Below are 25,386 nucleotides of genomic sequence, written 5' to 3'. Positions count from 1 at the left end.
CAACAGAACAGGAGCATACAGAATTTAAAGCTTCATGAAATATAAGATCAGAGTTTCCCTGATACAATTAATAAAATAAACTGAACAAACAATGCTGAGAGTTCTTTACTGCTCTAGACAGAAAAATAATGGCCTGAATATGGATCATCTTTTCACTCACGTGTTTAGCGATGACTCACAGCTGTCCCGCATTTTCTTAGTATGAACATTTGAACGCGCATGAATTCTCATGTGCTTCTTTAATTTTATCCTCTGGACAAACCTTTCCCCACAGATGCTACAAGGATACGGTTTCTCACCTGTGTGAATTCTTACATGACAGTTCAAATGTGATTTCTGAATAAATCTTTTCCCACAGGTGTTACAAGAATACGGCTTCTCACCTGTGTGAATTCTCATGTGTCTTTTGCATGCTGATGCGTGAGCAAATCTTTGACCACAGGTGGTACAAAGATATGGTTTCTCACCTGTGTGAATTCTTATATGACTTTCCAGTTGTGACTTCTGAATAAATCTTTTCCCACAGGCATTACAAGAATACGGTTTCTCACCAGTGTGAATTCTCATGTGTGTTTTTAATGCTGAGGAGACAGCAAATCTTTTTCCACAGAAGCCACAGGAATACAGCTTCTCAACTGTGTGAATTCTTGTGTGTTTTTTGAACACTGATGATGCAGCAAATCTTTTCCCACAGGTGCTACATGAATACGGCATCTCACCAGCGTGAATTCTCATGTGTTTTTTGAACGCTGATGGGCTAGCAAATCTTTTTCCACAGGTCCTACAAGAATACAAGTTCTCACCTGTGTGAATTCTCATGTGTGTTTTGCATGCTGCTGGAAGAGCGAATCTTTTACCACAGGTGGTACAAGGATATGGTTTCTCACCTGTGTGAATTCTTATATGACTTTCCAGTTGTGACTTCTGAATAAATCTTTTCCCACAGGCATTACAAGAATACGGTTTCTCGCCAGCATGAATTCTCATGTGTGTTTTTAATGTTGATGAGGTAGTAAATCTTTTCCCACAGGTGTTACAAGAATACGGCTTCTCACCTGTGTGAACTCTTAGATGTGTAGTCATTTTGTATTTATTCTGTAAACTTTTTCCACACACGTCACATTGTACAGACTTGTTCTTTGTGTCAGTTCTACTTTGACTCACTGACACAGGACTGTTGTCTACTCTCTGACTGTGATGTCTCTTCTTCAGCTCTGCATTTCTAGTAGATCCAGAGTCCACATGCCCATTTTCTTCATGATATCTGCTCTCTGCTTCAGGAGAGCTGTGAGAAAGGAGCTGCTCACTGTTTGGTTCTGGTTCACTGTGGTGACTTTCCTCATAAGTAGGAGTCTTCATGAAGGTATCACTCTCCTGCTTCAGTCCAAGCTGCTCTCCCTCCTGACTGCTGCACAGTTCCTCCTGTTCCTCTTTAATCTGTGGAGGCTCTGGGTCCTCCTGGTCCAGACTAGAGTTCCTCTCCTGGTTAAAGACCCGCTGTTCTGTAAGAGCCTCTTCTTCCTCAATAGCATGTTGGTGTAGGACATCTGAAGGCACAAGGAAGAAAAATGATAGCAAAACAAACATTTGCGAAAATGTTTACTGGTCTGAACCATAAGCAGATCTCTACATAGTAAGCATGTTGCTCACACATACCACTAAAATTTAAAGTGTACAAATGTGAAAAATTATTAAGGCACTGATGGAAATGTTTAGTTCTGTCATGGTGTGTGCTGTGTGCAGGCAGGAGACGAGGACCCAAACGCAGAACTCATAGAGGCAAACGTAGAGTCAAAACAGCTTTAACCCTTTAAAGCCGGTTGGAGCGGGCACGCTCTGTTTTGCGTAACTATTTTAAAATCCCGGTAGCACTGCAACCACGTGAGCTAGCGCAACAATTTTTTTTGCATACGAAACCGGAGAATTTGTACTTACATCTTATGCCATCAGCTTGTCCTAAGTCACAGTTCCTTCCACATATAGCTTTGCAAAAACTGCATAAAAAGCGCTTGCAGGAACAAAAACAAAATATTCCCGAAACACACTTTGCCGATCAGCTGTTCATAACACTTCCTACATCCATCAGCGTGAACTATCGCATGTCCACTAGGGCTGCCACAAACGATTATTTTGATAGTCGACTAGTCACCGATTATTTTTGCGATTAGTCGACTAATCAGATCATCATCCATTGAACGTAAAACGTACAGCTTATTGCACCAGCAGCATCTGCTCATATATAACTATCATTAGCTTACAGCTTTAAGTGTTTAAGGTATGTGCTAACTAAAAATAAAGACAAGATGATAGTTTATTAAATTTTAATGAAATTTGCAGATTGTTTCGGTGAAGTTTAATAAACTCCTTGCTATCTAAAATATAACAGGACACCGGAGTAAATTCTCCAGCATCTCACACTTCTGATAATCAGCTGTCTGCTTGACATTTATTCAGCTGTGTAAAAACTATAACTTTAATCTCAGCCAAACCGATTTACTCAGGAACAAATAAAATACTAAAAAAGCCAAACAATAACATTTTTAAGTTATCTAAGTGACTTATATATGTTTAAAATGAGTAGCGAAAGACGGCGGTGGGTTTGAAAACGATTTGCCGGGAGTCCGGTGCTCTCACAGCTCTAGTGAGCCTTGCCCCTGGCTAGCTATCGAGCTAGTGGGTAACAGACGTCTCCGAAAACATCGGAGCGCTTTTGAAAATATGCGGTGTCTTGATAAACTGAGCAGATATTTGAGGTAAACACAGCTACATTCTCGCCTGAAAATATGTTAAATGTTTATTTTGTGACCCAGAAAGAATAATAAGCGTAATATTAAAACTAACTAGCTGCCGCCATTGTTGGAAACTGAGCTGGGCTGTGCTATGAATTTTGGGACACAGCTCCGTTATTACACTCTTAAATCCTGCTACTTATTCCTGCGTCTTTTGGGATCTTACAAAGCTTCAAACGACGCGTCGACTATTAAATTAGTCATCGACGATTTTGATAGTCGACCTAATCGTGGCAGCCCTGATGTCCACCATGACCTGCCCGAAACCGGAAGTGAAGTCATTTTGCGGAAATGTAGTTTTTTTACCATCGGGGCCTTATGAGCCTATACTGATGTTTTTTAAAGTTATATTTGACTTTATGACTTTCTGTGTCGTTTCTGGGATGCTTAGGACTCATATTGCACTGCTGGAAATATGCTGTCCTGCATATGCTGTTATTTTGCAAATTTGCATTATAATATTTATTTGCATTTTTCCTGCAGTATATGAAAATTGGTGTATTTCAAAAATAAAATTATGAAGACACTTAAAATAAATTTCCTGTGGTAGGAAACTATTTTGTGCAACTTTTTTGTATTTACAATTTTGAGGGATAAGCCTCTTAAATTTCTCTAACTAGAAATATATGTTAAAAAAACAAAAACAATTTTCAATTTTTTTGTAGTTTATTGCACTGTTTTGCAATTTATGTAAGTACTATACACTTAATGCATACATATTATTAAGATTTAGGCTATAATGGTTGTATTGATGTATATCAACTTGAAATGCTCCTAAAAATGGCACTACAGCATGTAAAAATATAATATAAGCTCTGGCAGACTTGGTTCTATGGTAGGTCTTAAAGGGTTAATGCTCAACTCCAACATAAGAAAACTGAATATACAATCATAAACTTTTGCAGGCAGACAGAACACACAGCATAAGAAAAAGGTGAACCAATGTTAACAATGCGACAACAATTACCAACTGACAGGAGATTAAAACACACTGGCAGGAACATGAGGAAAAGAGGAACAGGTGGACACACAGCTGGAACTTATTAGGCAAGACAAGACAAGGAAGAGGAGAAGTGAGAAATGGAACGAAAATCATACATGATTCCAAACATTTTTTACAAATAAATAACTGAAAAGTGGGGTGTGCGTAATTATTCAGCCCCCTGAGTCAATACTTTGTAGAACTACCTTTTGCTGCAATTATAGCTGCCAGTGTTTTAGGGCAGTGGTCCCCAACCCACGGGCCTCGGACCGGTACCAGTCCGTGAATCGTTTGGTACCGGGCCGCGAGAGTTGAGGCTCAGGTGTGAAATGTATGGTTTTCAGGGTTTTTATCATTTTCAGCGTTATTTTGTTATCGTTTTTATCGTTAACTCGGTTTTCCTGGGTCTTTTCACGTGTGTTATGAATAAAACTTCTTTTTTTCGGTACCGGTACTAGTTTTATTTTGTTGTATTTATCCGCTACACCTTAAAGGCCGGTCCGTGAAAATATTGTCAGGCATAAATCGGTCCGTGGCGCAAAAAAGGTTGGGGACCGCTATTTTAGGGTCTGTCTCTACCAGCTTTGCACATCTACAGACTGAAATCCTTGCCCATTCTTCTTTGCAAAACAGCTCCAGCTCAGTCAGATGGACAGCGTTTGTGAACAGCAGTTTTAAGATCTTGCCACAGACTCTCGATTGGATTTAGATCTGGACTTTGACTGGGCCATTCTAACACATGGATGCGTTTTGTTTTAAACCATTCCATTGTTGCCCTGGCTTTATGTTTAGGGTCGTTGTCCTGCTGGAAGGTGAACCTCGGCCCCAGTCTCAAGTCTTTTGCTCCAAGAGGTTTTCTTCCAAGATTGCCCTGTATTTGGCTCCATCTATTTTCCCATCAACTCTGACCAGCTTCGCTGTCCCTGCTGAAGAGAAGCACTCCCAGAGCATGATGCTGCCACCACCATATTTGACAGTGGGGATGGTGTGTTCAGAGTGATGTGCAATGTTAGTTTTCCGTCACACATAGCGTTTTGCTTTTTGGCCAAAAAGTTCCATTTTGGTCTCATCTGACCAGAGCACCTTCTTCCACATGTTTGCTGTGTCCCCCACATGGCTTGTGGCAAACTGCAAACGGGACTTCTTATGGTTTTCTGTTAACAACTTTCTTCTTGCCACTCTTCCATAAAGGCCAACTTTGTGCAGTGCACGACTAATAGTTGTCCTATGGACAGATTCCCCCACCTGAGCTGTAGATCTCTGCAGCTCGTCCAGAGTCACCATGGGCCTCTTGGCTGCTCTTCTGATCAGCGCTCTCCTTGTTCGGCCTGTGAGTTTAGGTGGACGGCCTTGTCTTGGTAGGTTTACAGTTGTGCCATACTCCTTCCATTTCTGAATGATCGCTTGAACAGTGCTCCGTGGGATGTTGAATTGAATTGAATGAATGCTTTATTGGCCATATGCAGGTTGCCCCGCAGAGGAATAGGACCCCCCCCCCCCCCGACTTACACACACAACAAGGACATCACATGGGAATACAGTCGGAGATCGGCAGCGTTGCAGAGAAAACACTGAAAAATTACACAACAATGGGAAAAAGTACAAGAGGAAAAAAAGAGACCTCTTCTCACGCTGGGCACCTATGGGAGGACAGCATGAGAACAGGAAACAAAAAAAAACTCCTCTTCACAGAGAGCACATTAATGTCCACATCACAGCATTAGAGCACGTGACTAGCCACAGGGGTGGATAGGGGGGTGGGGGGTAATCCGAAGGAACACAGCAGTCGTCCTATACAGCGCTACCATTTCAGCGCGGCACGCAGACCCGCAGTCTTCCCCCGCAGGAAACAAGCATCGAAGGCGTTTGGAAAGGGAGGGGGATGAGTGCGTGCTTATCAGTGTAAGTGTATGTGTGTGCGTGTCCAGAGTTCAGCTGAGACAGTGTCCTTCGCCCTATCAGGCTAAGTAAACAGTCTGCCAGCCAACCCAGGTGGCCTTGCATGGGATGGGAAGAATAGTCATCACACAGTCGTTATCAGGGAGTTGTTTTGGTGGGCTCCAGCCTCGGGCCTGAGCAGCTGGCGCCGTGGTGTCCATATGTTGAATATTGTTGATTTCTCCTTTACAAATTTCTCTTTTTCATATTTCTGGAGAGCTTTGCAGCTCCGAATTTAGCACTCTGACACTGGTCTCTCGATCTCCCGTTGGAGAGCCGCGAGCCTCCCCATGATGGTATCAAACTTCTGTTCCGTGGTGTTGTCATTCTTTTGATTCTGAGACCCCACAGCTGCAGTGAGCCGTTCTGCGATGTGTTCCAACTTTCGCTCAAGGGTGTCAATATGAGCAGGCCCCTCTCTGATGTATCCCATCATATGCTCAATGGTGTTAGTTTGAGCCTTCACGGCAGCTGTAAGCGTCTCCAAGGTGTTAACCATGCTACGTTCGGTGTGAGAGGTCGCGCCTCGTCCCGTCGCTTCAATTCCAGCGGTCAGCCTTGGGGGGGGTTTGAACAGCTGGTTCCGCTCTCTTATTTCTCCGATAGGTCAGGGCCAAGCCAGCTCCGATCAGCAAGAACCCTGTTATCATGGTTCCGAATAGGTAGATATCTTCAGCGTCCTCGATAGACATTCCCGCCAGGCACAAGATCCTCCAGGTCTGCCACCCGTCCATCGTGTATCCGGCAGGGAAAGTCCCTCCAGGGCACTCAGGCTCTCCCGAGCCCAGACTTCTCGTTGAGAAGAGGGTGTCAATAGCATTCAGAGACCAGTTGATCAAATCCATAATTCTCTTTTAGGTTTTAGAGAACGACAGTGAGAGACTGTTCCAGGGAAAGTAATGCACATGAGACAAGACAAGGACACAAGAGGCTAAGCAGGGAAGATAAGGGGAAGGAGGAGAAGAGAAAAAGTGCGACCGCCTTCACCGAGAGCCAAGAGACAGAAAGGCTTGGGCAATCTTTTTGTAGCCTAAGCCTGCTTTACATTTCTCAATAACTTTATCCCTGACCTGTCTGCTGTGTTCTTTGGACTTTATGGTGTTGTTGCTCCCAATATTCTCTTAGACAACCTCTGAGGCCGTCACAGAGCAGCTGTATTTGTACTGACATTAGATTACACACAGGTGCACTCTATTTAGTCATTAGCACTCATCAGGCAATGTCTATGGGCAACTGACTGCTCAGACCAGAGGGGGCTGAATAATTACGCACACCCCACTTTTCAGTTATTTGTAAAAAATGTTTGGAATCATGTATGATTTTGGTTCCACTTCTCACGTGTACACCACTTTGTGTTGGTCTTTCACGTGGAATTCCAATAAAATTGATTCATGTTTGTGGCTGTAATGTGACAAAATGTGGAAAAGTTCAAGGGGACCGAATACTTTTGCAAGCCACTGTAAAGCAGATTACATTAACATGAGACAAGTAAAGCAGGAAATCCACAGACTGAACTCAGAGACACAATACTAACACAGTACACAGTACAGCGACCAGAGTGACATGAGGGGCAAAGGAATCCACAAGCTAAGAAATACTGAACAAAAACCAAAACACTAGTAAACAAGAACCAAGAAGAAAACAGACTAATAAACAATAATGCAAAATCAAAACACTGGGCCACAGGCCTAAGAACATAAGTTCTGACACTTTCATAAGAAAATTTCAAATTTCAGCTTCATATGTGAATATCTGTGATATATGAAATACATAGATGTTGTTGTTTTTTGTTAAATGAATGTGGATGTCTGGATTGGCTACAATTATAAGAAGGCATGCTGGGGCAGAGCTCTCTTATACGTAAATGTTTTGGCTGTGCTTGAAATACCATGAGAAATCTCTTCTTGTCTGATAAATTTCAGTTTAGAAACTCTGAATTCCATATTTTCCAAAACAGAATAGGAATATTTATTCATACTTACCCAGACCTGTAAACTGTACACATCTAAAGATTTCCATGCTGCAGAGGAAACATGTTATTCTTTAACTTAAACTGATAACAAAACAAAATGAAACTTGTGTTGTTGTCTTTGTTTTTCTGTGTAGATTTTGTCTGAGCAGTGGGTGAAAACTCATGTTTCACATTGTCCTGGCTGAAGTAATATGTTTATTTAGTTATATAATGTATTGTATGTAATTTGAGTTCTAATTGGTTTGTATCATTATGCTTTGTCGACAGAAACCACACACGCACACACTCTTGCCCTGCTGTGGCCACATTCTCAACTTGAAATGTAAAGAATGACAACTTTATTCCTGGATTCTGCCTGTTTGTTCCTCTCATATCCAAACATTTGCAAGTGTTCTGACCCGACACTCTGAAGTGATTGCTGCCAGCTCAGATTTCCTGAAACCTTCTAAACACACATGCATAAATTTTCACCTTTTTGCATGAGTTAATGGTGGAAATGTGTTTATGTAAATGAAAACCAAATATCAGGCTGAAGAAATTCATTCATGTTGCTAATTACTTTGGGACCTTCAATTCTTCCTGTGCCTCTAAAAACAAATGCAACTTTGACGGTTCGAGCCCCAGCTTGGACAGTCTCTGTCGTTGTGTCCTTGGGCAAGACACTTCACCTGTTGCCTACTGGTGGTGGTCAGAGGGCCCAGTGGCGCCAGTGTCCGGCAGCCTCACCTCTGTCAGTGCGCCCCAGAGCAGCTGTGGCTACAATGTAGCTGCCATCACCAGTGTGTGAATGGGTGGATGACTGGATGTAGTGTAAAGCGCTTTGGCGTCCTTAGGGACTAAGTAAAGCGCTATACAAATACAGGCCATTTACCATTTACTATGTCCTTATGGTATAGTGAGGGTGCTGAAGCCAATCCCAGCTACCATAGGGAGAGGCAGGGTTCGTCTTGGACAGGTCACTTCAGGTCAAACTCAGGACCTTGTTGCTGTGGGGCAACAGTACTAACCACTGTTCCACTGTGCTGCCCATGAGACATAATCACTGTTATTAAAATTTATTTATTTATTTTTAAAAATCACAGTTTTACATACCTATTCTGTGTAACTTTATCACAGGTTTCCGGATGGTCTCCATCAGTCTGAGCTGCTCTTCATCAGTCCAGACGATAATGCCTTCAGTCTCCTGCTTCAGTCCAAGCTGCTCTCCCTCCTGAATGCTGCAGAGCTCCTCCTGTTCCTCTTTAATCTGTGGAGGCTGGTCCTCCTGGTCCAGACTGGAGTTCCTCTCCTGGTTACAGACCTGCTGCTCATCCAGACCCTCCTCTTCCTCACAGTCATGTTGTTGTGGGAGGTCTTGAGGAACAAAGAAACACAAGAACAATAATCACTAATGTGTTGATAGAAAAACTAATTTTTAAAAGCATGAATCAAAACCTGAACAAATGGTGATCAGCCTGTCATATGACCCATTATGAGCCACACACTTTTAAAAACCCAATTCTTTGATCTCCGGGCTAAAGGAAGAACAACACTTTGTGTTTTAATGCTCAATCAACAATCTATTTAATCAATACAATTCTCTTCATTCCATACCGACTCTTTGAGCAATACGGACGGGAGATGTGCATGGGAGGGGTGCTGCAGATCTCGAAGTGTCTGACAGTTACACACACTCTTATAGCCTCAACCCCCACCGAGTCATTGTTACGGCCTCCGGCCTCAGGTGGCCCCGCCTTCCTCTAGGTAAATCAATGTGTTCCAGGACTCGTGTGTGTGATTGGTTACTGGGAGACCCGTGCCAACCCTCTCTTATGCAGAATGAAGTGTGCCAGACCACACGGACGATTGGCTGCCCCGGGATCCCGTGATGCTCCAAGAGGCAATCAGTGGCTGATCGTACCCACCTGTGGCTACAAAAGGCTGGAGGTCCTTCACTCAGTGGCTGCTGCTTAGGACTGAACATGCAGTTTGCCCTTCGTGCCTCCCTCGTCAATCTTTGTTGAACTTGTTCATATTGCTGAACTTTGTCGAATCTTGGTGCATGCTTTAAACTTAGCCTGATTAGAGTTTTGAGCTGCTAGCTGGCTGTGAGTAGGATTTTGTGAAGCTGGCTTGCCTTAGTTAAAACCCTAGCTTTTATTTTGTGTGCGGCCAGCCTGCCTTAGTTACCCTTTAACTTTTACTCGTGACTGTTCTTTCTTTATGTAATAATTGTCTGCCCAGTGGTCTGTTCCACAGCCCTGTCGGTTTTCTGTTTAAAGTTTGTAAATAAAACCTTTTGCTTTACTCAGTTTTGTGTTGGGGGGCTCGTGTATGTTACTCCCTCCCTGACGCCTAGCAGAGGGGGTCGTAACAGTCATAAAACCTAAGCATTCACATTCTTTCTCTACAAGGTATTATGAAACAGTGTAATATTCCATTCCTGTTTTTTTCTCAAAATAAATAATCAATTAATTTTATTACATGTACATGGGGATGTTCACAGCTCAGCCTCCAACATCAAAATCTGCTGGGGCAGTCCCAACAGCACAGATATTATCAACAACCTTTGTCTCTCAAAACTATGTGCCTGCTAATGCCTCTATCTCCTGCCTCCCTATCTCGTGTCCTTGCTGCCCACTTCTTCACACACTATGTTCTCCTGGCTTTGGCTTACCAACACCTTATCCCACCAAAGGCAGCTTGCCGTCGCCTCTGCTTCTCACCTACACCTCTGACCTATTCTCCCAATTCTGTGTGTGTGCTCTATGTGTGAATGTTTAGTAGCTTGACCTATGACCTACTTAAATAAATAATTAATATAATGCTTTACTATGGTTAATACAACTAAATCCCTAATACTACAATAATCTATTCTCACAACACACACACACAACAGCTCAGGGAAATAGTTGTGCACACTCATAGCTACATGCTAACATGTTAGCATTGAAGCTCCTCACTGTGAGCAAAGACACAAAGTTCACCAAAGTAAACTGCAGGGTGACACCATGAAAACATCAGTGTCTGAAATCCTTCTTTAAATGAAGCTTCACTTCAACTGCAGAGAAGTCTGTTAACAACTTGTTAAATGTGTTTTCTGCTGACATCTAACTAGATCTTTACTGCACAGTCTCAGTGTTTACAGAGGATCCAACACACACCTGATGTACTCAACACTGGAATATGTTAGAGAAAAAAAAGTTTAATAAATAAATCAATTAAAATGTTTTAAAAACGAATCTATCAGTGACCATGGACCTGCACCAGTCCAACATAGTCCATCACTGGACACTGACCCACAGCACTGATAAATACCCAGTTTAACATCTTCTAGTAAAGTCAGTCACACTGAAGAATCTGAGCTTGAACAGCACAGAGTTAAAAACATGTCCATACCTATGATGTGTGAGTTTCTGTCGGGTTTCCGGCTGATATCCAGCAGTCTGTGCTGACGGTTGATCTCCTCCTCATACTGGACGATGGTTTTTTGAACCTCTGAGAAGATTTCTTCACAAACAGCAGTTAGTCTCTTCTTGATGAACTCTCTCAGATACTGAGCTGAACTCATCGCTGCTTCAACTGGGGCTGAGCGGATCGATACAAGCATCGATGAAGCGATCCAGACGTTGGTATCAGATCCACACTGATGTGATGGGATCAATACTTCAGTTTGTGTCTCTCCTCCAAGTTCAGTCCGCTTCATCAACAGCAGCCATGTCTGCACACACACCGCTCCTCTACCACAGTAGTGCTGTCCTCCTCCGTTCTTCTTCGGGGCCTGATGGCGTTTGACAAATCAGCTTACAGGTGCATTAATCCCGCCTACTGGACTGGAGTGTGGACAGGAGAATAGCAGGAAAAACAAGGATAATTATATTCTTTCATCAATTTTATAATTCGATAGAACAATCATCCATTTACTCGTATTAAAGAAGACTGCTATCATCATTTCCTTATTTGTTTGAGCTTTCCTGATTTCTGATTCCAAATATAACAAACTATCCATCGTCCCTCTTTCTTCATGAAACCCACTCTGATCCCCAGAGAAGAGACTGTTAGTATCTAAAAATCAGCTTCATCTGTTTTCATTCTCTCCCCAACAATACGATGGGTTTTTAACTAGTTTACTATTGTCTTTAAAATGCACACTGGATTCATTCAACACGTTTATGAGAACGCATCAATTTACTAGACGATTTAATTACACACTAATCAATATTTATAACAAATAATATATTTATGAGCACAATATCATTTTTAAATAATCTCAAAACATTTCTGACTGTGTGTCTAAATGAAATAAAGTCCAAGATAAGTCAAAAGCTGTGTCCCAATTCATAGGCCGCATCCTTTGGAGGCCGATTATGCCACAGCCAGGTGACAAAGGCTGTCCTTGTTCAAAGGCTGCTCCCAATGCGGCCCACAAATGCATCCTCTTTTTTCATGGATTTCAAGGATGGGTTAGGTTCTTTGGTGGCTCAACCTATCCCAGGATTCATAGCCTGGCGATGGTTGTGGATAATTTTCGAAAAAATGGTGGACAGCTCAAATGGGACAGCCAAAGAGTAAACTTTTAAAATTAAGTACTAACTTTTATGTCACTTCTTTTGTTTTGATGGTTCACTTGTTAAGCTAAAAGAAAGGTGCTTTATTCATCTATCTGTCCTGCACTCTCTCTCTTTTTCTTTCTCTCTGATTGTGGAATAAAAGTATGAACATGTATTTGTAAGTTACACTTGTGTTTGAATCCTGCAGCTTATCACACATTTGATTTCCATGTGTGACAACTGCAAGTGTCCAGAGTGAGGACAGACTGAGGGACCCACTGCTGCACATCATCTGTGAGGCTTTGCACCCCTGATGATCCACCAGGACAAACTCAGCAGTGTGTGAGGAAGAGGACGAGGAAGAGCCAGCAGTAGCTGACAGATGGAGAGAATAGACAGACTGTTCCCTGTTTGTGAAGGACTGCTAGAAAAGTTTAACATAACTAATTGTCTGTCCTGAATCAGTCTTATTAGGTAATGTTCAAATAATTTTATCCTCCCATTGTTTGCAGTGTGGGAGAAAGTACTCAGGGCCTTCAAGTTACACACTATGAAAGGCAGCAACAAGTTTAACATTCAGAAACCTAAAGTATGTATCAGCAGCAGAATGGAGCTAAAAATAAATGTTTGTTTCAGTTCTATGAAGCTTTGAGTATTTTGGATCAGTAGCACTGCTGTGTTTGTTGCATCATATTGCTGTAATTGTTTATATGCTTTATATATTCTGAGGTAAGTTGATCTATAGTGTTACATCATATTCTATAAGGATGTTATGTGTTTGCGTACTTTCTGCCCAGTTTGACCCATTTAGCAGAAGTCAGCCTGTTTAAGGCTCTGATATCTGTTCTGTATGACTTAAAGCAGTTATGACATGGTCTGATTTTCTCACCCAATAAAGGAATATTTCATATATCAGTCTACTCTTCATTCTATCAGAAACCGTTATCACAGCTCGTACATTTTCTTTTTACACAAATATGTAAGCATTAAGCCAAATTTAGTAATGCCAACATATTAAAAGAACAATATTTGTCTCTTGTATATGATACATCTATATATACACTGTCAAAGGAACCTGTCTTCGAGTGAAGATTTAGGAAATATAAATGACTGCAACTTGAATCTTTACTGGAGCTCAGTATTTGACACTGAGTTCAAGTTCATTGCTGTAATTACTAATAATAATTAATATAATAATAACTTTAATATTGGTCATATTATAGTTACATTGCCAAAGTGAGATGACCTTAGTCTCATGAACAACATTAGCTAATTGTTATTTACTAGCTAATCTTAAAATCACTGTTCAGTACAGAAATGAAGCCCAACAATCCTGTAATCTCAGCCTCAGACAAATTTTAGTATTTGTTTTTAAAGCCCTCCATGGCTTGGTGTTGTTTTAAAATAGCTTATGCCGTATCCATCTGTGAGATCTTTTACTGTCTGTAGCAGGGGTCCCCAATCCCAGTCCACGAGGGCCGGTGTCCTTGCAGGTTTTAGATGTGTCCTTGATCCATCACAGCTGATTTAAATGGATAAATTACCTTCTCAACATATCTTGAAGTTCTCCAGAGGCCTGGTAATGAGCTAATCATTTGATTCAGGTGTGTTGACCCAGGGTGAGAGCTAAAACCAGTAGGGATACCGGCCCTCGTGGGCTGGGCTTGGGGACCCCTGGTCTGTATGAATCAAGTGCTGTCTAAAACATCAGTTCTGCCTTCTGGGGTACCTCAAGGATCTGTTTTAGGTCCGATTCTGTTTTTGCTTTATATATATATATATATATATATATATATATATATATATATATATATATATATATATATATATATATATATATATATATATATATATATATATATATATATATATATATATATATATATATTCACTCTAGGCCAAATTATCAGATGTTACAATATTATTTTGTATCATCTTTATGCTGATGGTATTCGGTTATACTGTTCTTTCAAAGCTTCTGAGCTTTATAAATTGTCTTGTTTAAATAACTGTCTGTCAGAAATCAAACAATCGTTAAATGACTATTTCCTCCAGTTAAATACAGATAAAACAGAAACTTTAATTATTGCTCCTGATTACATGTTTTCGGAAATATCATTTGAAATATCATTTTTTCAGCATATCAGTTGTTTATATCTTTCAGTTCAATCGAGCCACAGAAACCTGGGTGTCATATTTGACAGTTCAAAGTCACTTGAGAAACACTCCAAACTACTGTTTCTGAACTGTTTATATCATCTAAAAAACATTTATAAACTCAAACTACTGTTGTCAAAGGCAGAACTTGAGTGATTATTCATGCTTTTATTTCTTCTCATTCGGATTGCTGTAATAGTCTTTAACAAATCAGCTTTGGATTGCTTTCAGTCTGTACAGAATGCTGCAGCAAGACTTTTAACTGGCACAAACAAGAGGTCACATATTACTCGAGTTTTGGTTTCTCTTCATTGGCTGCCAGTGCATTTTAGGGTTCATTTAAAAAAAAATTAGTAGTAACTTTTAGAGCTCTACACGGTGAAGTTCCCCAGTATATCTCTGACTTGTTGAAACTAGGGGTGGGTTTTGATTACCGATTTATCGATAGATTCTAGCTTGGATAACGTGATATCGATTCATTAAAATCCTGAATCATACTATATCACTGTTGTGAGGTGGCGACGAGGCAAAGCAAACGTAGCCGATGTTTTACCTGATGGGTACAATGTTGCTGCTGCTCCTGCTGCTGATAGGGCTGGAGGGCAGGGCTGTGTTGATCTGAGACTGTAGACATTAAAAAGTCCATAGGAGAGATGGTAGCTGATTAAACAAGTGTCATGAGATAATAACAAAATGCAAAGATTGGTGACAGCGCTTGGAACCATAAGGCAACAAAAAACTGTGAGAAATAATTTAGGCTCTGCCTGTGATTCACTCTTTGCTTCTCTTCTTCCTTCCATCCCATCTTTTCATATATCACTCTCCACTTGCTATGTGAGAACAAGGCACAACTTGCTATTGCAATAAACTATAATCTAATTATCCACACCTAACAACTCTTGCACTTAATCTATAATAAAATGATGACAGAAAAATGTTATAGCCCTGCCTTTAGTAGCCTCACACAGCTCCTACTGTTTCCTCCTCATGTCCTTACCAGGCATTTCTGGACAATGTTATATCCTGAGTAATAATTAAAAAAAAACCCATATACATAAAACACACACATGCACGCACACACAGTGACATTTTAGACCTTCTTCAGAATACTGTATATACTATGGGCATCATGGTGCTGATCCAGAATCCTTACATTATTATTTATTACTAGAGCTACAATAATAAAGCAATGAGGAGGAGGAAGTAATAAATATGAAATAATGTCATTATGATGATTCCATTTGTTTCACTATCCACTCTGTGCAGGGGCAAAGCTTATTACATTTTTAAACTGTAGAGATACAATCATTTTACTGCTGTAAAATCCAAATTTTGTCTTATTTAAAATATAAATCTAATATAATCTGCTTCTTAATGTATGTTCTTTAAAATACAGCGTGTGTTTTTTAAAATATTATAATATATAATGCATAATTATGTGGACATGCATATTAGATCGTTTTTTAGTGAAATATAATCCCCCCAGAAAGGCAGGAAAAGCGCTGTAAAACATTTTTTAAAAGTTGCCTCAACAAAAGGGCACTTTGGGCACCCATCAGGAAAGGGGCGGGTGCTCCAGCCCCTCCAGCCCCCCCCTGCACGTGCCTGCTTCATCTCAAGCACTTAGGTCTTGTTGGGATTGAAAATGTTTGATTCCTTCTATTAAAATACGCGGTTATAATCATTTTCATATATTTACTGCAAATGTGCTCATTTCAGTTGGCACTCGGTCTTCTGAAGGTCATAAGCTTCGTTCAGCATGATTGTCAGGACTGATGACTGAAGGAAATGACTTGCAGAGGGGTCTCTACAGACGTATTGCAGAGGGCGTTTATCTTGCTGAACCACATCCCTACAAACACTCATCAGAGATCCGTTTCTCAGTATTATAGCACTCTTCATCTCCCTACAGGCGTATTTATCGCTGTTGTAGCTGAATCTTCCTTAGATAGTTAGATAGTTAGTTTTTGTTAATTTATGTTGTAAATTTATGTTGCATGTAGGGTTGCCAACCGTCCCTTAAAATACGGAATCGTCCCGTATTTCGAAACAAAAGTACACGTCCCGTATTGAGCTAATAAGGGACGCACTTTGTCCCGTAATACAGTGAGAATCAAAAGTAGTCTATAAATGTTTATGGAATTAACGCTTTGTTTGAAAACATAATTCCCAGACCCTCTCCTGCTTTGTGACCAATGAGCTGACAGCACACTTATGACAATTCGAGTATGACAATTCAGATTACCGCTCATCTCATTGGTCGAGGAAAGGTCGCTTGCGGAGAAAATACCGGAAGACAACAGATGACCACAACAAGAAGCATGGCCAACAGGGAAACAAACGCCGACACTGCGGTGCAAGTCTCGGACGACAGTACACCTAAAGCTGGACAGACACTGTGCGATTTTCAAACTGCACGATTGACTCGCAGGGGTTAGAAGTTGGTAGGTCACGATGCAGGTCTCACACTATACCGCCCGATGCTCTGATGCGACCTGAGTGCTCACACTGTGCCTCCATAAAATGAAGGTTATAACAGAAAATCTGTCGCTCTCTCTCCCTCTCTGTCTCTCACTCACACAGACACACCACCACCATCAACTTTGCTAAATTGCTAATGAAAAACATGATCAGGCAGCTGTGATTGAGCAGCAATGTAAATCCAACTATTTTCACGGTTGTTGTGGTCGTGATCATTTTGTGATGCCACATCGAAAAGGCTCGGATGAGCTTTCCAAAGTTCTACAAGTTGTGCCTCCATCGCTTGTGTCCAGATCACACGCTGCACAGCCGTGCTGCTCCGTCTTTTTCACGGCGTTTACGTGTTTGCGAGTGAGCAGTGTGAGCGGCTGCGGTGACACGTCACGAGCGATTGATGATCGGGAGCTGGTCGTGAGGTGTTAATCGCTTCTCGTTACCCCACGTATACTACACGACGCACGATGAAGGCCAAAATCGGTCCGATCACCAAATCAGTCGCACGACTCAAAAATCGTCTCAAAATGGGCCTAAAACCGCACAGTGTCTGCCCAGCATTAGAGCAGCAATGTTTGTTCCCCTCAGAGAAAGGGAAGAATGGGAAAAGGAAAACACCTGGCTGGAAAAAGTTAATATGGGCATGTGCAATGAATATCAGCGCTATGTGGCCAGAAGTGTGATAATATAATTTATTTTGTGTAATAAACGACTGCAAGGATAGATGATTACAACAAATAGATCACTAATACATAAAAGTAATACATAGATGAATAATGATGATGAGTTAAGATGCTTAATCATGGGAACAAGCGGGTTTACAAACAGGAGCAGCTGATTAGCATTAGAAAAGCTGAAATAATACCTCAGCTGAAGCCAATTGTACTAAATGCACTAAATGTGCACTGTTACAAGAATATTTTTCGTTCTATTGCTTTCTATTAATTTATATAATTTTAAGTTAAGTAGGACAGAGTTCTTTTAAAGAAAGATTTACTTATATTCTCAAAAGTTAAGCATGACAGGCTTCTGTTTAAGAAAGAGACCTGTTTTACTGTGTTAATGTTGTCATTTTGAGCTAAAAATAAATGGCTAAATGATCATTTGTTTCACATGTGTTCATATCACAAAGAATAGAATATGCATCTACTTAAATCAACTTCAAGTCAAATGGTTAAAAAAATAATTTCACACACAAAAAAAGAGCTAGAAAATTCACCACACTGGGAAGGGTGAAGACAACTGGGTCGCCCGGCCCTGGCCACGAGGTGTCCCTTATTTATTTTTCAGGGAGTTGGCAACCCTAGTTGCATGTAGCACCTTGGTCCTGGAGGAACGTTGTTTCGCTTCACTGTGTACTAGGTGTATATGGTTGAAGTGACAATAAAGCCAATTTCAACCTGGCTCCACTCACCGAACGACGACCGTCTGGAGGCGATTTTATGATCACTTTAAATCCGTCCTCGTGTCTCGTTGTCACGGTTACACTGCGCTCACTGTCCGTTTCCTCCACATTACAGGTTCACTTTCACTCTGCTGGTTGTTGCTCTGCTTTTACGCTTTGTTGTTTGTCTTATTATGTTTTCCTTGTTTCACCGCTTCTCTCTCACCATCTACTTCTGTTCTCATTTCACTTCCTGAGACGTCACTTCCCTCTGCCGTCTGCTGTCCATTCACAGCCCGTTTGGTCAATTCAGTCGCCCCTCCCCCCGACACTCCTGCTCTGCTGGTTGCCACAGCAGAGCACGTGACTGAGCAGACGCCTTTGTTTGTTTGTTTTTAGCAGATGAGGTGACTGAATATGATTCATTTACATATTTGTTGTCGTTTTAATCCGTAGCTCCGATTTTCTAAATGAAGCCAAGTATTTTTCTCCTCTCTGTGTCAGTGGGACACAGTAACTCTTATCTCTGAGTGAGTGCAGCACAGCACACAGCAGCAGAGACAGGATAACAAACTGTGTGACAGGCTGTTCATTGTTCCCACTTTATTAGAGATTTACATGATGAATTCGTAGGAACTAATTACAAGGTCAAAGATAAACAGACATAAATCACATGTGTTTATGTGTGAACAAACAGACATGTGTTAAACATATAAACATGCATTAAAGCCATTAAAGTGTCTTACAGTCCCTGTTAACACATGCCTACTGACACACAGTAATGTGTGTTTGAATACAACCTGAAACCTGTTAATGTTCTGATTTAACAGCAGATTTCTCCACATGCAGGGCAGAGAAATACCTGCATCTGTCACACAAAAAGTGGAAAATATATTTGTTTGACATTTTAATCATAATAACAAAAAAATAAAAAATGTTGGTAGATCCACTTTTTAGGAAGATGAGGTGATGAAGAAGAGAGTGTTGAGTGGAAAAAGGCCAGTGAGTTCATGTAAATGCTGCTTCTGCTGTAAGAAACAGACCTAAAAGTGAACAAATGCTCCATGATTCTCATTTCTATCCACCATCTTGAACACTGACTATAAATGTGTTCACTTCATTATTGTGTGATTTGGTTTCTTCACGTGTCTCCTTCAGTGCAAATAAAGGACTGTTAGAGTGTGTGCTGTATGTTTTTCTGAAGCATGACAATCCTTTCCAACAAGTATTTCCAGCTGTTTGTCTCCACTCTGCACTTTAGTCTTTCTTCCTGTCATGTCTGTGTTTGTCCACCAGGTGTCTCCCTCAGCTCATTTTCTCCAAATCAGAAGCATCAGATTTGTGGAGACGCTGTACCTCCCAGCAGGGCTGGACTGGGACAAAAAATTGGCCCGGGCATTTTGACTAGCGACCGGCCCACCAGGTATTATAAGATAAGATAAGATAAGATAAGATAAGATAAGATAAGATACCTTTATTAGTCCCACAAGGGGAAATTTCATGTTAATCAGAATCAGAATCAGAATACTTTATTGATCCCTGGGGGAAATTTTTTTTTGTTACAGTGCTCCATTTTAAACCAACATTAAGACAAGACAGACAATACACTAACTAAGAATAGTACAATATATACATATATATACATACATACATACATAAGTCACTTATAAATAAATATTTGGAAAAGAAACATGTGTAGTTGTAGCAGCAAACAGTGTGTTAAGTGGATGCGTTGTACAGGGAGATGGCCACAGGCAGGAATGATTTACTGTGTCGTTCAGTGGTGCTTTTCGGTAATCTCAGTCTCTCACTGAACGAGCTCCTGTGACTGACCAGCATGTCATGGAGTGGGTGGGAGGTGTTATCCAACATTGTCTTTATCTTGGACAGCATCCGCCTCTCCGACACCACCTTGAGGGAGTCCAGCTCCATCCCCACAACATTGCTGGCCTTACGGATTAGTTTATTAAGTCTGTTGGCATCTGCAACCCTCAGCCTGCTCCCCCAGCATGCAACAGCATAGAGGATCGCACTGGCCACAACAGACTCATAGAAAATCCTCAGCATTTTCTGGCAGATGTTGAAGGACCTCAGTCGCCTCAAAAAATAGAGACGACTCTGGCCCTTCCTGTAAAGTGCTGTGGTGTTTTTAGCCCAGTCCAGTTTATTGTCAATGTGTACTCCAAGGTATTTATAGTCCTCCACAATGTCAACACTGACCCCCTGAATTGAAACAGGGGTCAAGTGTTTCCTGGTCTAAGGCTGCCGACCTATTGCACACAATGGCGGCGCCATCTTACCCTCCGACCATACATACATTAAACAAAAACATTACATGGGGAAGACAGGTCAGAGAGGTATAACAATGGAAAAATGCACCACATGAGGAAAGATAAGGAGAAAAAAATAATCAGTTTGAGAACAGAAAAAAACACCTCTGCACATAGCACATGAAAAAAACATATCTTGCAGCTCCACCCAGCCATCAGTGCCAGGTAGCAGGGGCAAGCTCAGTTTTTTGCACCTGCCTCCTATCATTTAATGTGCAGCTGGAAATCAGTTGCTACAATTCCATGCTCTGCTCCTCCACCATTGCCGTTTATCTCTTCAAGGCATAAGAATCCAGCTGTGATGTTTTCTATCCCTCCTTCTGCAAAGTGCAGAAGCAAAGTTTGCCAAGTTGTTTCTTTATCCCTCATTCACAAAGGCAGGTTTTTCTACCAACAAGTTGCCAGTTTCTTTGCATCTATCATTGCAAAAAGGAGCAGCTAACCCTTCCAGCAATGGGATGCCATGAATCTATAATTCATAAATGCAGGATCAAGCTTTCTACCACAGAGTTGCCACTTTCTCTGCATCTATCATTGCAAAAAGCAGCAGTGAACCCTTCTGCTTCCAGGATGTCAGTTCTCTGCCATCTACATATTGTTTGCAGAAAAAAAAAAGAAAAAAAAAAGAAAAAGAACATGGGCACCAGATAGTGAGTTCATTGCTCTACTATCCTTCATTTGCAACATGCTGCAGCAAACTTCCTGACACTGGGATGCCAGTTTATCATTCGCAAAATGCAGAAACAAGTTTTTCTGCCACTGGGATGTGAGTTTCTCCGCTTCTAGCCTTCATATGCTAAGCAGCAGTGATTCCTTTTGGCACTAAGATTCCAGGTTATCTGTCTCTATCCCTGCTTGTCAAATGCAGCAGAAAGCTTTTTGCATCAGGATGCCAGGTTCTCTATATTCTAAGCTTCCTTCACAAAATAAAGCAGCTCACTTTTCGAACACTGGATTGGCAGCCTCGGCTATCTATCATTTGCAAAAACAACAACAACAAAAACTTTTATCAGCTTCAGGTTGCCAGTTTGTTGCTCTGCTATCCTTGGTTTGCAACTTGCAGTAGTAAAATTTTCTGGCACCAGGATGCCAGTTTGCCTTCCTACTATCCTTCTTTCACAAATGTAGCAGCAAGCTTTCCCCACTGGGATGCCAGTTTCCCTGATTCTACCCACCTTCATAAAATATAACAGTGCATATTCCTGGCACCGTGTTGCCAGTCTTCTTCCCCGTATCGTTCATTTGCAAACACAGCAGTAAACATTCCTTACACCGGAATGCCAGTTTCTCAGTTTTGTCCCTTCCTCCGCAAATGCAGTAACAAACCCTTCTGGTACAGGGGTGGCATTTTCTCTGCCATCTATCCTTCCTTCGCAGTGCACCATCGTGGCAACAGGATTCCAAGTTCTCTATCCTCGATTGCTCTTTTTTAAGACATTTTAAGCGCATAATTCCTCAAGGCGTCCCTTCACTTCTCATATGGTTTTTCTAAAGATTTGTAATGTGCTGAATATGAATATGCATATTCAGCACGTTACGGCAGACTGGATGACATGCTCATGCTTTTCAGAATACTTTTATTCACACTTTTGTTTGCTGTTCACTCCAGACCGGCTGCAGCTTCTCAGCTCAGCTACACACATCACCAACAAGAACAACGACAGACAAAAAGCAGAGCGTTTTATGCCGGTGAGGTGTGATTGTAGATGACATGCAGGTGATTCCATCTCCCCTGCAGCAGCACCGCAGACCACACCCCGCCACAGGTATAATTTAAACTCACATGATTATCAACCATAAGAACAAATTCAGATTTATATTGTATAAGGCAGTGGTTCTCAGACTTCTTCATTCCCCACGTGGCAGGACGAAATATTTTCACACCCCATCTAAACAATGACAGAAAAGCCTAGCTGCAACTTTATTTAGACAATAAACTCATTCACAATGAATCCTTCAGTATTTTTTGTTTTAACTTTCATTTCAAACAACTATTTGTAACTTTCATTACTAGACTGCTTCATTAGTCTCCACCACTTCTTCAAAAAAGCAACAAATAAAGCAGAATGTGAACATTGCCAAACATGGAAAAATAAAGTTCAGTCTTATAAAAAACAACAACCCAGAAACCTGTGAACAGAGATGAAAAATATCGAACTTAGTGAGAGTTTAATACTATTCACTCTTAGTGGCTGCAGTGAGCCTGTTTTTGACTGCAGAGCTGTGGCATGGAGACAGAATTTATTTCTCTTGTGTCGGGAGCATTCACTGGGCAGGGCGAGCGGATCCAGTTGACTCCGCCTCCATTACAACCAACTAGACGTGGAAGTATTGAACTGCTTTTGTGAAAAATGAGTGTTGTCACATTACCGTTCAGTTTGTAGGTTACAACAGAAAATGATACATATACTGTCCTCATGTTATCGGACAGGATTATTTCAATAAACAAAAGGACATTTTGACTGATTATTATTTTTATTCTTCTGTTCAGAGCTAAAACCTCCAACATTTCAGGAGTAGTTAGTCATTATAAGAGGTGTTCGTAGACTAAAAATCAAGAGTGTGTGATACTGTTTGTCTATGGTGCGCCTGCTGCCTGCGGCACAGGGAGGAGAGGGCGGGGCGGGATTCTCTGGCTGGCGCAGCATCTAATAACCAACTCGAAAAATAAAACAAAATAAAAACAAACCAACAAACACGAAAACACCAGACATTATGATACAGACTTATAATTTGCACCGACGTTTTATGGAAATTCTATACACGAAAAGTGAGCGCGAGAGCCCTCGGTGCACCTGCTCGCTGCTGAAGTCAAAGTAAACTTTATTGTCATCTCCGCTACATACAGTCCAGTATATAGAGAGACGAGACGACGAGGCTCCAGTTACAGCAGTGCAAGTAAACAAACAATAAATATAAGAAGAGTAAGAAAATAAATATACACTTTAGGACTCGGGGTAAAGGGATCAATAACAATTTAAAATTTATAACTTACAGTTTGATGATTCAAAGTCTCACACACAACCCGTCAAAAGGGGAGGGAGACCTGCTGCTTCCAAATAGAGCACATTTAATTCATAATGATGTAAATCCAAGTCCATTATGTATTCATGATTTGAATCCTGGGTTGTGCGAAATCCCAGAAATAAACCGTAGACAAAGCGAATCTGTGAAATAAGGTGTAGGTCTGTTAGGTTATGATTCTTGGGTTGGGGGATGGGTGTTCATACGGGAGTGCAAAATTAAAACCAAGATGGACAAGAAAAGTTCAAAGCCATCAGATCCTTAGTTTAGAAAAGGAAGTGTTTAGTGGGAGTATTCACCCAGGGCACCAAACAGGCTAGGATCACCACTGCATCCAGGAATAGACATGTCTTGGTGCCTCCATCTCTCATGACTGGATATTAACGTTGACCATGAAACAGCATTTCAAAAGAGCAAATATCTCATTTATTATCTCTAATATCACGGTGGTTAGCACTGTTGCCGCACAGCAAGAAGGTCCTGAGTTCAATTCTAACATCAGGCCGGGGTCTTTCTTTGTGGAGTTTGCATGTTCTCCCCGTGTTTGCGTGGGTTCCCTCCGGGTACTCCGGCTTCCTCCCACCGTCCAAAGACATGCAGCTTGTGGGGATAGGTTAATTGGAAAATCCAAATTGCCATTAGGTGTGATTGTGCGAGTGAATGTGAGTGTGAATGGTTGTCTGTCCCTGTGTGTTGGCCCTGCGACAGACTGGCGACCTGTCCAGGGTGTACCCTGCCTCTCGCCCTATGACAGCTGGGATAGGCTCCAGCGCCCCCCGCGACCCTGAAAAGGATAAGCGGAAGCGGATGGATGGATGGATGAATAAACTGTCAAAACATTGGAACGTGCTCAGAGGTTAGCTGCTGTACGCTGTACAGACACACTGACCCTATTGTAAGGTCACTGAGAAGATGCAATGCAATACATCAACAACTGTACAGTGTTCGAATCTCTAATCAGCGATGGTGGAGAAATTCTAAAAGAACAACTTAGAATAAATAAAGCAGTAAAAAGTCACTTGTCAGTTTATTAATACTATTCTGAAAAAGTACTTAAATGCTCGATTTCACTGAAAGTAAATTAAGAACATTTAAAATTATAATTGATTCTATAGCAAAATGGATCATCTAAAGCAATCATCATTGTTTCATTTACTCCTTGATCTTGTTACAGGTTTTCTTTGTATTTATATTTTACAACCATGTTTCACTTTAAAACACGTTGTTAAAAGAAAGAGAAATATGTGTGCAGCCACATTTTTGTTTATGTTAAATAAACATTATTGGTCATTTTACCAACTGATGTTGCCTTTTGAAACAAGATAACTATAACTGACAACATTAATTTGAATGCAATCAGTAAATACAGTTAAGACTGAATATGTGATCCGATAGAATACCAGAGTCAGATAAACATTATTGAAGCGGGACACCAGAGAATAAAAGCAACAAACAAGTACAAAACTAGAAAATATATACTTAAAAAACATACTTGAATTCACTCAAATTTGGTCATGCCTTGTACGTATTATACACTTGTAGGAAAATAACGTGTCAAGCAAAAACATTTTTGCTGAAAGATCAATGTGAAGATGGAGCCTCCAATCACAACATCCGCAGGTGAAATATTAATATGAAAACATAAAAGTAGAGCTTGTTTTCAGAATTACTTAATTCTGGTAAAACTCTCAATTACATAAAAAAGAATTTACTTGACAGGTCTGGAAAATGAAACCATGGCAAAGTGTCTTAAATCTGCATTTTCTTTAACAAATAATGAATTAGACCAACTGTTAAATTGACATG

At 40.9% G+C, this 25,386-nt stretch overlaps 1 protein-coding gene across 3 annotated transcripts in view; it reads right to left on the bottom strand.

The window, feature by feature from the left end:
- LOC146579388 (uncharacterized) overlaps positions 1 to 25,386 on the bottom strand; it is a 41,166-nt gene that overhangs the window by 102 nt on the left and 15,678 nt on the right. The window contains exons 1-5 of one of the 3 annotated variants that reach the window (XM_085269211.1): positions 18,257 to 18,507; positions 14,921 to 14,991; positions 11,060 to 11,493; positions 8,774 to 9,034; positions 1 to 1,547 (exon numbers count right to left, since the gene is read on the bottom strand). The exon at positions 1 to 1,547 is cut by the window's left edge and continues 102 nt beyond it. In XM_085269211.1, the coding sequence (XP_085125337.1) occupies positions 157 to 1,547; positions 8,774 to 9,034; positions 11,060 to 11,366 (1,959 nt within the window). In that variant the 5' untranslated portion in view covers positions 11,367 to 11,493; positions 14,921 to 14,991; positions 18,257 to 18,507 and the 3' untranslated portion in view covers positions 1 to 156. Of the gene's footprint in view, positions 1,548 to 8,773; positions 9,035 to 11,059; positions 11,494 to 14,920; positions 14,992 to 18,256; positions 18,508 to 25,386 lie in introns of those variants that run through there. The other 2 variants (XM_085269212.1, XM_085269213.1) reach the window with 2 other exon arrangements.

This window comes from Mchenga conophoros, linkage group LG3 (genome assembly GCF_057382185.1).
Source record: "Mchenga conophoros isolate Kocher_MC1m ecotype Shallow Benthic linkage group LG3, M_conophoros_male_GT1.1, whole genome shotgun sequence".
NCBI classification, from domain to species: domain Eukaryota; kingdom Metazoa; phylum Chordata; class Actinopteri; order Cichliformes; family Cichlidae; genus Mchenga; species Mchenga conophoros.
The sequence above is the reverse complement of the archived record's forward strand: the minus strand, read 5'-3'. Positions and strand labels throughout refer to the sequence as shown.